This window comes from Pholcus phalangioides, unplaced genomic scaffold, assembly GCF_987345545.1.
Source record: "Pholcus phalangioides strain wild (caught in Gottingen) unplaced genomic scaffold, Ppha-v1.0 ptg000015l_1, whole genome shotgun sequence".
Taxonomy (NCBI): domain Eukaryota; kingdom Metazoa; phylum Arthropoda; class Arachnida; order Araneae; family Pholcidae; genus Pholcus; species Pholcus phalangioides.
The window spans coordinates 7,303,063-7,317,424 of record NW_028301608.1 but is presented as its reverse complement, the minus strand read 5'-3'; the positions used below and the strand labels follow the sequence as shown (position 1 = coordinate 7,317,424).

General features: G+C 37.1%; 1 protein-coding gene across 4 annotated transcripts in view; it reads right to left on the bottom strand.

The window, feature by feature from the left end:
* Positions 1-14,362, bottom strand: part of LOC149075421 (anoctamin-4) — a 169,068-nt gene that overhangs the window by 85,490 nt on the left and 69,216 nt on the right. For all 4 annotated transcript variants that reach the window (XM_089242712.1, XM_089242709.1, XM_089242710.1 and 1 more), the window contains exons 2-3: positions 3,918-4,124; positions 1,391-1,489 (exon numbers count right to left, since the gene is read on the bottom strand). In XM_089242712.1, coding sequence (XP_089098838.1) covers positions 1,391-1,489; positions 3,918-4,124 — 306 coding nt within the window. The remainder of the gene's footprint in view (positions 1-1,390; positions 1,490-3,917; positions 4,125-14,362) is intronic.

Below are 14,362 nucleotides of genomic sequence, written 5' to 3'. Positions count from 1 at the left end.
GTTGTCACATGTTTCAAAAATACAGCGTAATTATGTTTGATTTATAAATAAACAGACTCTATGATCAGATAAAAATAAGTTCGTATCATTTCAGTTCATTGGATAATTAAAATATACGTATTATAACACATGGTATTAATCACACCGTGTTCCCCAATAGCTAATTCCTAGCCATTAGTTGTAGCTTCTAATCACAAAAGAATGTTTCAAATGTTGCCACCTACCAACCCAGAAGATATCAAAAAAAATTATTTCTTTAAAAAATTGTTTTTGATGTCTTATTTGTTACATTTAGTAAAAAAGAACGTTCATGTACTGGCATGTTAAACAATAAAATAAATAATAGTAACCCATAATTTTAAGATAAAAACCGGTCAAGTTATGAAACTAAATTTTGTAAATTTTAGATTCCTCGTGAGAAAACACAACTTTCCAGCCAAGATTTAAAGAACTGCATAAAAATTAATCCTTATAATTAATTAGACTTTGGTGTTTACGTTATTCTCTTATATTTTCATACTGATTATAATCAGCACGTTTTCACAATAATTTCACAATCAATAATAAATCAATGAATCACAGTCATTTAAAGAAATTTCAGATTAAAATTAATCTCAGAATTGATTTATTTAACCAGTAATTAATCAAAAACTTTTTTTCAGAATCAGTGAAAAAATTGTAAGAACTTATGAAAATTTATAATAATAAAAGAAATAATTTCAGAATTAATACATCTTCAATTACTTTTGTCTCTAAAACTCGGTGTGCCCCCTTCGCCCCTTCAAATAGATGTTTCTAAATTATATGAGTTTTTGGCAGTTTCAATTTGGCCACCATATCTGAAAGACTGAAGACCCCTGTCATAGGGGGGTCCACCATTGGCCCCCACATCTTATTGCAGGGCCTCGAAACTGGGATATTTGATGGGTTTCCAAGACAGACTTTAATGGGACCCTCAATAGTAAATTTACAGTGCAAAAATAAAATAAAATGAAACAAAAAATGGTAAGAATCATTCCGAGACCCTGGGCTGAAGTCCTGTCAGCTCGATCCTCGAAGCGACTATGGGGTTCGCAGTGCATTGTTTGTCACCACATGGTCCACGATATCAAAAAAGTTGGGGAAAACTGGCTTAGAAGATGCTGGGTGACATTTGAAACATAATTTTGCAATTGATAGTTTCCTCTAAGACTAACACAAGTCAATAAATTATCTATTAGGAAATTACAAGAGTTTACACCTTTTTGCAATATTAACAAACGCGAATTGAATACACAAACTTTCTCGTCATTAAAATTTTCGAATACTGTATTTAGCTTAAACAAAATTACGAAATTTGCATTTAAAAGAAAAAGAACAACAATTTCTTAATAAACGAAACTATTATCACCTTTATAGGTCTGCTAATGTTGAGGACTTCGGCGTGCTTGTGCAGAACGTCTTTCGGAGCATGGATCTTTAAGAAATACGTCTTGCCGTCCTGAGATGACTGTGGAATTATCAAAGTATATATCAGTACTATAGTAGAAAGAAATCGCAAAAATAATTTTTTTTTTTGTATTATTTTGACAATTTTTCTCACCAAATACTCCCCGGGTGAAAAAAACTTACATATACAGGGTGGCCAAAAATTCAGTAGAAACTTTAAAAATTCATAAAAACCGGAAAAATAACCGAAATAAAAAACGGTTTGCAGGGTTAGCATCGACAGAGGTCAGGCGAATTTTTTTGACAGGAAAAAAACAACAACTCAAAAACAGCCGATAGGTGACGCGGACGCACACAAGCCAAAGGAGATATACACAAATAACGAACAGAATGCCTCCAAATCGTTTATTATAGCAGCATGTGTTCCACATGACCACCACCACCACAGGGGATAACACATAATGTGTATAATGTGTTGGATAATGTGTGATATTGTAGCATTGGAGGCATTCTGTTCGTTATTCTAATTACATTTTTAATTGGGTTGCTTTATTTTTGAAATATATGACATCCATATTTGTTATGTGCATCTTTTATGCCCATATTTGTTATGGCACAGCCATATATTGCCGCTGTGGTGGTCGAGTGGTTATAGTGACGGACTCTCGATGCGAGGATCCGGGTTCGAACCCCACAGTGGTGGTCGGCTGAAGTTGGTTTTCTGTGGTTCCCAACTTCAAGGTGCAAATGCGAGCCGATCTCCCCGTTAAAAAGTCTCGCCACAGAGAGCAACAGTCCTACAACGATAAATCATTCAATCATAACACTTCACTCATAGTTAGAAAAACTGTTGGCAGATGGCAGCACTACACATAACAAGCATTACAGAGAAACAAAAAACTTCACGTCAGGTTTCACTACACGTACATTCCCGCATGTACCGATTCGTGGGGGGTTCCGCGGGGTGTGTGTGGGCGGGGTGCACGTGTGGTGTAGCAGTAGTAGGTAGGGCCTCCAAAAAATGGCTCGGGGATCCATGATGTTCTTAAGTCAGCCACCTCGTTGGGAAATTTGCCTGTTGTGGCGTTGTATTTGTATTTTTCTCAGCCACCTCGCTGGGCATTTTGCCTGTTGGGGTGTTGTATTTGTATTTGCGTATATTTTCTTTGACTTGTGTACGTCAGCGTCACCTATCGGTGGTTTTTGAGTTATTTTTTTCCTGTCAAAAAAATTCGCGTGACCTATCGATGCTAACCCTGCAAACCGTTTTTTATTTCGGTTATTTTTCCGGTTTTTATGAGTTTTTGAAATTTCTACTGACTTTTTGCCCACCCTGTATTTATATAAAAAAGAAGAAACCGTGATATTGTTTTTTTTTATGACGCTTTATATTAAACTCACTTTCATGTTGAGATGCTGTACGAGTTTGTCATGGTTCACTCGTACTAATAAGCAACGAAATCTTATACCAAAAACAAAGTTTCACGTTTTTAATCTTTTTTTTTCACTGGAAATTTATTCTTTTCTCGTTTATATATGATTTTTTTGTCGTCCAGAAAGCGAGTTTTACTGATGGTTATACGTGAACGAGATACAAATGCAACGAGACGTTATTTTTGGAACTCCCTCGTGTGTTTCACGCGGGATTATGTGTATTTCTTAAACTTCACTTCAAAAGGCATCCGAGTTTTCCAATGAGCTTTCACCTGGCACGTTTGATGCTCGTTAAACCCTAAGTCACACTAGCGTCCAGACCGACCCAATGCGCGCCAAGTTTGGTCATGGGCAAGTTTTGTGCCCGCTCCACCATTGGCAATGTTGTTAACTGTTAAATGTTGGAGTCTGAAAGGTATTGGAAGGATACTACTTCACCACACACCAACTCCGACCATATCACTATACTGCGTTTCACTGCCATTAACGAGTTGGGTTGGAAATGAAGTCGCCATCTACCGGTGATCCCTCTTAACCTCCGTTAGAGAAAATATCTCATTTACATTTTTCTCCCGGTTCGAACCTGGGACTTGACAGCAACCTTCACGGTGGTGGACTAGTGTTTTACTACCACGCCACTCGGGCGCGGCATTGGAAGGCTGGTCGAAAAGAACGACCAGGACCTTCTAGCTTTCCACCCCGAAAGTCAAAGGAGTTGTCTTCCTTCTCGATCTCCTAATCAGTCTGGCCACACATTGGTCGAAGAACATCAACATTCACAGTACGCGTTGGCGTATTAAATTATTCTGGAAGCAAATATTTTTCAAGGAAAATTGAGCCAGGCTGAGCCAGCATATGTCGCTGGTGGTTCGTTGCAGCAGGGGGAGGCAAATATTGGAAGCAAATATTTACGAATGACTATTGGGCCGGACTGGAGTGTGACCCTAGCTTAAGCCGAATATTTGCTCGCCAGTTGTTGCCATTTTTGACTCGTGACTTGGATTACTCGCAAGTCGAAATATACGTAATGCTTCGTGATAAAATAACAAACTGACCTCTTTCTCTTCAAGTTCGATTAGGAGACCTTCTTTGCGAAGATTGGCCAGAAACATATCCCGATAGCTGTGCCTTCGATTGTCGACGACGTCTTCGAATGCGAGGACGAAGTCGATCCGACGTGTTCCGTCTTTGAAATAAAGCGTCGACATCTCTTCATCCCTCAGAGGTGTTGACGGCGATGGCAAGAAGGACGGCTCTGATTCCTTCATGAGGCAACAAAGATAAAAATTAATAAGGAAAATAATAAATCTTTATTATCATGGAAATATATTTTTCCGAACATCCGACAGCTAATACAATTACAGTTGAACTCGGTTATGACGACCTTGGTTGTAACGACACCTCGGCTATAATGTCAATAATTCGCGGTCTGGAATGATTCCCATAGAGAGCAAGCAATCTTGCTCGTGCAACGTCAATGAAAGAGCAACGACCTGGGATATAACGACACATTTTTTTACCGTTATTACGTAGTATTTATTGCAATTACTAGGGTGATGACAGGTATACGGTTCATAACCCTTGTTAAAATCCGGAATACGATAATTTCCACAATTTGTAGATTATATTATGGTAATTATGACTACTATACATATAATACTGAACCAGACATGCACCTCGTCCATATTCCTCTGCAGAAAAGGCCTCATGAAAATGAGATCTGGTGAAATTTCCAACAGTTAGTATGCAAATTAAGTAGCAGGTATTTCCAGCCGGGGGGTAGTTCCCCCCCCCCCAGAATAATCACTTTAAAGCTAGCCCCTGTGGTGATGTTGAGACGGCCCGGGAGAATTCAATTATTTTCCCCCGTGAAATGCATTCTAAATCACTGCAGACCTGCTGTAGCGCTGCATTTGTCGCCAAGAGTTACATGTAAGGAATAATCGGCAACAAACATTTTTAGCGAGGAATAGTAATGTCCCATGTTTATATATGATATCGATTTCCCGTATTTTTCTGATTTGAAATGGTCACCCTAATTTTTATGGAACAAAAGCTTCATGCACACTATTTGATTGCATCTGACCATATTTTTCACACTAAAGGTCAAAAATATAAACCTCGGTTATAACGACAAAATTTCGTGGAACTTTCGATATCGTTATAACCGAGTTTGACCATATATTAAACGAAATATAAATGCAGAGAAAATTACAGGCTCAGAAAAAATCAGTAATTCCACAGATATTTCTCATTGTATATTCCTTTATTCGTGTTAGTCGTCTTTGTAATGAATTATCAGTAAATACACTGGCGGAAAATAAAATCCCAACACCAAGAAGAAATTAGTTTAGAGGAATGAAATTTAGGCAAAGCAATTGTCTAGGTAACATATTTATTTGATTAAAGTTTCGAGGTCACAGGTTAAAATAAGCGCGAGAAGATTCATTTCAAAAGTGAAATGGTGGTACATTAATAACCACTGTGTGTAGTCACCATGATTGTGAATGCAAGCATGCAAACGTGCGTGCATTGTGTCAGACAGGTGCCATATGGATGCGATTTTGTGGGATGGAGTTTTATGCCTTTTGCACTTGGTCAGTCAAATCAGCAACGGTTAATGCTGGTTGTGGATGACTCTGGATTTGTCTTCCAATAATGTCCCATACGTGCTCGATGGGAGAAAGATCTTGGTGATTTCGCGGGGCAAGGCAACATGGCGACACTCTGTAGAGCACGTTGGGTGACAGCAGTGGCATGAGGACGAGCATTATCCTGTTGGAAAACACCCGCTTGAATACTGCTCATGAATGGCAGCACAACCGGTTCAGTCACCGGTCTGACATACAAATTTGCTGTCAAGGTGCTAGGAATAACGACGAGAGTGCTCCTGCTGTCATAGGAAATCGCTTCTCAGACCATAAGTCATGGTGTAGGTCCAGTGTGTCTAGGCTCTCCAGCGTGGTCCAATCCTTCGGGGTAAAAGGCTTATATCCCTCATGGGACAGAGCCTGGGCCACGACTGGCCTTACAGTTACAGTGTGTCTAGGCCGCAGATAACTTGGTTCCATGCGCTCACCTGCCCTCCGTCTTACCAACGTACGACCATCACTGGCACCAAGACAGAAACGGCTCTCATCTGAAAACATAACAGCTCCACTATCCGCCCTTCAATGAGCTCTAATTTGATACCACTGACGTCGCAGATGGCAGTGATTTGGAGTTAGTGGAATGAACGCCACAGGCCGTCTGGCTCCGAGCTGTCCTCCAAGTAATCGATTTGTTACAGTTCGCTGTGTCACTCTGGACACAACAGAAACTCTAATTTCTGCTGCAGATGCAGTACGATGCGCCACAGCAATGCGGCGAATACTGTGGTCTTCACTCCCGGAAGGACCCCGGTCTTCTTGAAATAGTGTTTTCCCGTGACCACTGCTGCCAACAATTATGCACAGTAGATATATACATCCCTGCCAAGTCTTTCAGCAATATCGCGAAAAGAAAATCCACCTTCTCGTAGCCCTATTTACACGGCCTTGTCCAAACTCAGTAAGCTGATGACACTGCTTTCTTCGTCTCCTTAAAGCCTTAAAGACATTCTTAACTCAAACGTAGCTCACAACGTCCGATCCGGACGATAAATAACGCTCTCACGAAGTCCTCATCACGTATTTAAAGCAAACGTGAGTTGCATGATCATAGTGGCGCTACTAACGCCACTCTTATTCGTCTAGTGCGAAATTTGAATCAGCGTCATCTTTCAGATGTGCAAACACGCCTCCCAAATTTCGTTTATCCAGCACAACTCCTTCTTTTGGTGTTGGGATTTTATTTTCCGCTATTTTATTTTATTTTATAGGCTGCTGCGAGTAATAAAATTACTCTGAAATAGAAAATTATCACGACATTTAGTGTCCAAACAGCACATAATGTTTTTTCCTATTGAAATTGCATATTGCTAAATGTCTAAAAAAAAAGAAATATAAAATTTCTAAGCGTTTCTATAGGAAACGGAAGGGAATTATCAGAAATGATTATTCTCCGTTGGATAATTCAAATGTCCAATTCCATTCGATGCACGCGAAGCTCTTGCGATACATGGATCGAATTGTTCCGGCGGAAAAGCAAGCGGACCGTTATAAGATAACGATTGTCAACTCCTCCGCCATTAATCCCTGGTTTTTCCCCCAAGAACTCTCCTGGAATATTTTTCAAAAGCCCTTTAATAGGATTACATCTGTTCAAAATTTTGCCGCTTGCGTGACGACCTGGAAGAATAAGGAATGTTCTGATAAATAACTAGCATTAATATTCAAAAGAATGCACAACTCGCATCAGAAATTCATGTTCGTGGAAAGACTTTTGGCTTTATTTGGCTAAAACACATTTAATATTTCAAGGAGATTTACATTTGCTTCCATATATTATTAATTTTTATTCCTCATAAAAGACCTAATGAAGAAATTTCCTACTTTTGTACGTGGTTATTAAAATACTGTTTTAAACAGTTTCAACTCAAGACAGTATCTTGTCTCAGAATAGCATATTATTCATATTTGTTTCACTAGGGCAGTGGTTCTTAAAGAACCTACGACAATTCAGAGAGATACAATTTATAGCGCCGGCGATTCAACGAGTACAGTTCAGTGCCATCACATGTGCAGTTATCCAAACAATAATCATAATAAAGATTTAAATTTAAAAAAAAATCATTAATAACATAATTTATAAAATAGGAACGTGTGTATCAGGGCCGGTCCTAGAAATTCTGGTGCCTCAGGCGAATAATATTTTGCTGTCTTGATATACAACTATCTGAAAAGCTTTTTCTTTCTTCCCCTCTATTACATAGATACAGTGGTTCCCAAAGTGTTGGTCACGACTCCTCTCGAAATGGGGGGGGGGGAGTAACGTTGAAGATTTAAGATGTTGCGAGAGATGTTCCTTACTGGAAAAACACCACAGTCACTTATAAGATACACATTCAAATACAAGGCCACATAACAGGTAAAATGCCCAACAACGTGGCTGAGAAAAAGATGCCTATAACAAATATGGATGTCATATACAGTAAAAACTTCGATTAACCGTCACCATCCGGACCTGGACTGTGACGGATAACAGAATAGTACGGATAACAGAAATCTCTTAATACATATGTACATTAACGTGACTTCACTTAGGGCTTGGGTAGAAAATGAAAATAAAATCCTTTAAAAGTGAATAATACATACAGTACGTATTGTACTGTATTTAATTTCACACACACAAAACGATCAACATAAACTTCAAAATAATGCCAGCCCAATAGTGACGATATTGAAAATAGCGTCTTTTATGTTGTATCTCTTCCAAAATTCTCTGACAGTCATGGAATCATCAGATGAAAGCAAGCCTTCGATAAAAGCTTTTCAGTCCTGATCCATACGCTTGATAAGTGGAGTTGTATTCGTTGGGAGTAAGAGGCATGTTATTTTGTCATCATCACTTTTGAGTTCACAAGAGGGTTGTGTCTTGGCATTGTCCATTAACAGCATTTTCTTCCTGCGGCAACTGCTTTTCGGCCGTAAGAGCTATAACTTGAGGCACGAAAACGTTGTGGAACCATTCTGAAAAAAATTGTTTGGTCCATCCAAGCACTTCTTTAAGCATAATAGTTCACAGGCAATGCCTTCATATTTAAATTTTTGAAAGCACGTGGTTTTTCAGATTTGCCAATTACAAGAAGGGAACAATCTATGATTGCCGGTGTCATTTGAAGGGAACAATCTATCAATTTGAAGGGAACAACTGCCGGTGGCATTCGCACAGAACATAGCAGTGATCCAACCTTTTCGTACCTTAAAACCTGTGTCTGGATTTTTCCGTATTTTTTTAGACGATGACGGATAACAGAAACTGACGGTTAATCGAAGTTCTACTGTATTTCAAAAATACGGCAACCAAATTTTGAAGATAAATCTAATTCAATCAAGTATCATAAATATGCTTTTATGAGAAAACAAGAAAATTAATAAATATAAATATAAATATAAATATAAATACAACGCCACAACAGGCAAAATGCCCAACGAGGTGGCTGATAAAAAGATGCCCATAAAAATATGGTTGTCATATGTTTCAAAAATACAGCAACCCAATTAAAAATGCAATTAACACAAATTACAAACAATATATACACATGATAAAATATTATACGATGCCCATAAAGATTACTTATGGTTGTCTTATTCTAAGAATGGATAGCTTCTCGATTTACCCCAACATGTTTATCGTATTTCTTTTTAAACGTGTCAATTGTGTTACAATTTACTACCTCCGGGGGTAAGCTATTCCATTTATTAACAACCCTATTGGAGAAAAATTCCCTGCGACACCATAACCTTGCATTGTCCCTCACCAATCGATACTGGTGTCCCCTTGTAAAAGCAGTCGATTGGCGGTGTACTAAAAGTTCATGGTCCATCCTATCCATCCCATTGAAAATTTTGAACACTTCGATCATATCTCCTCGACACCTGCGTTCATCCAATGTAAACATATTCAAAAAATGAAGTCTTTCTTCATAACTCAAGCCCTGTGGGCCAATAAGGACACGCGTAGCTCTTCTCTGCACCCCTTCAACCAAGTCTATGTCCCTCTGTAGGTAAGGTCTCCAAAACCTTACAGCATACTCCAGTCCAGGACGAACTAAGCCTCGAAAAAGAGGAAGAATGACTTTAGGAGAACGCGAAGAGACCTTTTTGAAAATGAGACCAAGCATTCTATTCGATTTTTTGACAAATTAATATTTATTCTGAATCCAACGAAAAATTTATTTATTGAAAATCCACGAATCGCTCTCCTCATTTCCTAGTTTTAAAATCGTGATTCTGTGCGTTATGTTGACCCTACCAGAGAATAAACTACGCAGTGACGCGTAGCATAAAAATACGTTTTCCCCCTTACCTTCTTATTTTTACGCTATAAATTTCTGCAAAAGTAACACAGCGCCGAGTCCATACGTTTGGGACCAGAAGTGTACGCAGGAGAGACCGGGAGGGGGGGGGGGAAGACCAGCGCCCTCCCCCAGACGATTAAAAATTAAAAATATAGTAAAAAAACTAAAATATCGAAAGAAATACCTTTGTCCTGCATATTACCTATATCCATTTCTGTTAATTTAAAATTCTTTTTGAGGTTAGGAGCCCAAAATTTCTCTGGGATTCCTTGTGCTTCCCGAACCGAATGTTCGATCTCGGGTGCTCCAATGCTCGTCACCAGGGTGCAGGGTATTTTAATGTGGTGGGCCTTCTCGTGGTACAAACTTGGGTAACGCTAATTCCACCACCAGTCATTGTACCCCTTGATCATCGTTTGGCACAGCATGACCACGATGGTTCTTGCACTAATAAACAACAATTTCCAATCTAATCCCAAGGTGCATATGCACTCTCGAATGTTGGATAGCGCATATCGCAGCAAATCCGTTGTAGAAATGTAAAAATATATTTGTTTTTCGTGAAATGTTATTGAGCACTCTCTAAAAACACCTTCAACCACCTTTGTTGTTGTGATTTGACCGCACGAATTCTATGATCAAAAATGCTTGTTTGGGGGGGGGGGGTTGTCATATGTCACCTCTAAGTTTATCCCATGAATTTAGTATCACCGTGTATTGAGAGTGTGATCACTGTACATGTGAGAAACATGTACATGTGATCACAAATCAATGTACAAATCATGTGATCACTGTACACGTGAGAAACATCAATGAACTGGAACCCCTTCAGCCACCTAACAAATAAAACTGTTATAATTCTTCGATTGAAATTTGTGACTGCTTTGTGCCACATGAAAAAACAATATAAATGTATATAATATTAGTTAATATTTTATAAGCAAAATTATATTTGTATCCTGGATGAGGGTGGGGTCCTGGGTAGGACGGGGGTCACGAGAAATCAGGACAATATATCCACAGTTCATCACACCTTACTGAATTTGAATACATAAGAAGCAGGTGGGCAAATATCATATTATGTAGATTGTTTCATTATTTCAGCTTGACCCCCGTATATTCAAATGCAAATGTAGTATGGGTTAATATGATTAAAATCTGTGGCGAAACTGAATTGGATTCGATTATGGGAAATGTGTATTCAGTCGAGAACCACTTATACTGGAATAATTCGATGCAAGTTCAATTCTGTGTTCATGCCCTGGTAACATAACACCACACGCATCGATTATTAATTCGTGTTCATCATATATAGTATGCTAGCTCTTGATGTGTATAATAATTAATTAATTATAATTTAGTATATAATATAATCGATCGATGTTTTGTTATAAATTCCACAAACATGGGAAAACCAGATTATATCTCTACATGATCACGTAATAATTAGAAGCTGCTCAATTATGAATGTATTTTTTTAAAAAAAACAGTAAATTTCATTACTTTGAAAAGCGAAAACTTGACACTTGATTTCTTTTTCTGTAAGTGCGAGAGATTTCAAACATAATTCGGGAAACAAAAATTTAAAGGAGTTGGTACACGATCTTTTCTTCCTATGCTTTCTTATGGGAAAAATCCCCTTCCTTCAAGAAACATTTAAAACTTTTCTCTCTATTTTCTTCAGGAATTCAATTTTTCTCTCTCAAATACTATAGATATTTTTATACCATTTGACGACAGAGAGCATTTATTATTTTAATTCTTGGTTCCTTTTTTCCCGAATTTTAACTTAAACAGCATGCAGCTTTTTCATTAAATCACTGAATTTTACTCTTACTTTGTGCGCCATAAAATTTCTTTAAATGATTTTAATAAGAAACACTCTCGTTAAAGTATGTAACATTTTAGTGTTCTGAGTCACACAAAGTTTCAAGATGTTTTGAACTAGTGGTGTTTGAAGAAATGTTCCTTATCTGACAAAAAAAACAACTCAGTTTTGAGAAAAAGAGCATTTTAATGGAAAACATTAGAATATATAATGGCTGAAAGAATTTTCTATTAAAATATGTTAAAAATGCTTCTTGTGCAAGTAGAACAAAAACTCGTACACAGTTAGGCGCAGAAAATTTTATAGTATTTGAAAATTGAAAAATTCGGAAATGTGCATGTGAAATATTTTTTAGAAAATTTGCGTGCACCAACCCCTCTTAATTCATTTCAGCCATATAAATTGAAAATTTTTTTTAATCATTCATTTTTGATGAACAAATTTTTTGTTTTTGCCTTTTAATGTTTAAAATTGATGTTTTTTTAATAATTTTTTCCATTCACATGGGGCAAATCCAGAAAATACAGGAGAATTTTTTTTCGTGAATTTCTTACTTGATACGTTTAAACTAAAATTGAAGAAAACAAAAATAATGAAAATTAATCTGAATCTGAATTCTACATTTCCTTTAACTACCCAAAAATTCCCGCATCTTCATTTTATGAAAAGTGTAAAAATATGCAGATTTCATTTCCAAAACTTTTAAACAATTTTTGCGGAAAATTATTATCAAATTCGAACCGAATCGAAAAAAAATTATATACATAAATGTTTTTCCAGTTTGTTCACGTTGCTTCAGACACGTGTTTCAGCTCATTTACGTGTTGCTGAGGATTTATTCTCTTGCAATAATCAAGATGCCAATTTGTGGGAAAAATCCCTTAACATACAGCTGCTTTCAGCAAGTAATTCAAATTATAGCTCACTGCATCGCCATCTTTCTGAATTTCACGTCATTCAACTGGAGTTTTCAAATAAGTTACCCTATATATCTGGCAACCAAATTTATAAAAGTAAAATTGATGCACTTGCATACTTGAAAATCATTTTTTAATTGCTCATATCTCATTGAATATGGAATTGCTTCATTTCATATTTCATTATATTGTACATAGTGTGTTTCATATATGCTGTCAATTTTCTGGAAAATTCGTAAAAATTGTCAGAAAACTCCGCATGTTGTAAGCAAAAAACGTGCGATAAAAACTACAATTTTTACAAGAAACATTTATATCTTCGTGAATGTGCGTGCTATTTTCACAAAAAATGCACACAAATATTTTACGGAAGTTTAATAAAATAATTTGAATTTTTTATTGACACAGGGTTCATCAAAAACGTATTTTTCTCTCACAAAATTTCTTGTTTGTCCCATAAATACACTTGTGATTAAATATTTACTGGAAAGCGTGGAGTACAAGCATTAGTTGTATATTCTCAAAATTACAAAATGATTCATCAAGTTTCTTTCTGTAAAATTCGAAAACGTGTCAAACTCCAAAGTGAAAAATGGCTTTTGGCAATATTGATTAGATTAGTTTCCTTCAAACTTTTCAAACCTTCAGACCAGCTAAAACAGTGAAAAATTTCGCGGAACTGCAGAAATGAGAGAACTAATTTGTGGACCGGTAAAAAATAAATAAATTCGGACTCGTAGGAATAAAATTAAAATACGTAGGAAAACTATATAAATTGTGGACAAATGATAAATGAATACCGTAGGAGAAACAATACGCGGACCGGAAAAGATCAATGGATACTGTACAAGGACCCAAAAATAAATTAACAGGAAAGATAATTTTTGGACCGACAAAAGAAAAATAAATAGGAGAAATGACTTGCAGATACCGACTGACGTGTTGAAACAAAAACGAATTTAGAGAGAATATTTTATTTTTTTATTCTGAAATTATGAAGTGGCAATTACATAGACTGGGTTGGAGAATTTTACTTTTATTTTTTGTGAGGACTGGCACTGGTTCAGGGACTAGCAATTGAAAGACACTAGTGTAGATCGAAATATAACATTATGATTGAGGTAGGGCAAAAAGTCCGTAGAAAATATTAAAAATGGATAAAAACCGGAAAAATAACCGAAATAAAAAACGGTTTGCAGGGTTAGCATCGCTAGGTCACGGGAATTTTTTTAAGAAAGGAAAAAATAACTCAAAAACAGCCGCTATGTGGCTATGCGCTGACGCACACAAATCAAAGAAAAGCGTATCGATCCTGTCCATCCAATCTGTCGGAACTGAAACATGTGATCCTCCGAGAGGTGTCATGTATACATCCGAACCTGCTGCACTCTGCCGTTGCTGGATTTGTGACTCGCCTGCAATATGTTATTTCCTGTGGTCACGTGGAACACATACTGCTGTAATAAACGATTTGGAGGCATTCTGTTCGTTATTTGCGTACCTTTTCTTTGACTTGTGTACGTCAGTGTCACCTATTGGCTGTTTTTTGAGTTAAAAAATTCCCGTGATTTAGCGATGCTAACCCTGCAAACCGTTTTTGATTTCGGTTTTTATCCGTTTTTAAAGTTTCTACGGAATTTTTGCCCACCCTATATCTTCTCCTTTTACTACTTGTTATTTTATAAATCGAAGCATGATCTAATAATTTACAGCAAGAGTGCTCAAGCTTTTGGAGAGTGCGGGCCACTTTAGTGATCTGTAAATGTGCCGCTGGTAACTGAAGTGATCTGGAAATGTGGCGTGAGTCAAGAAAGA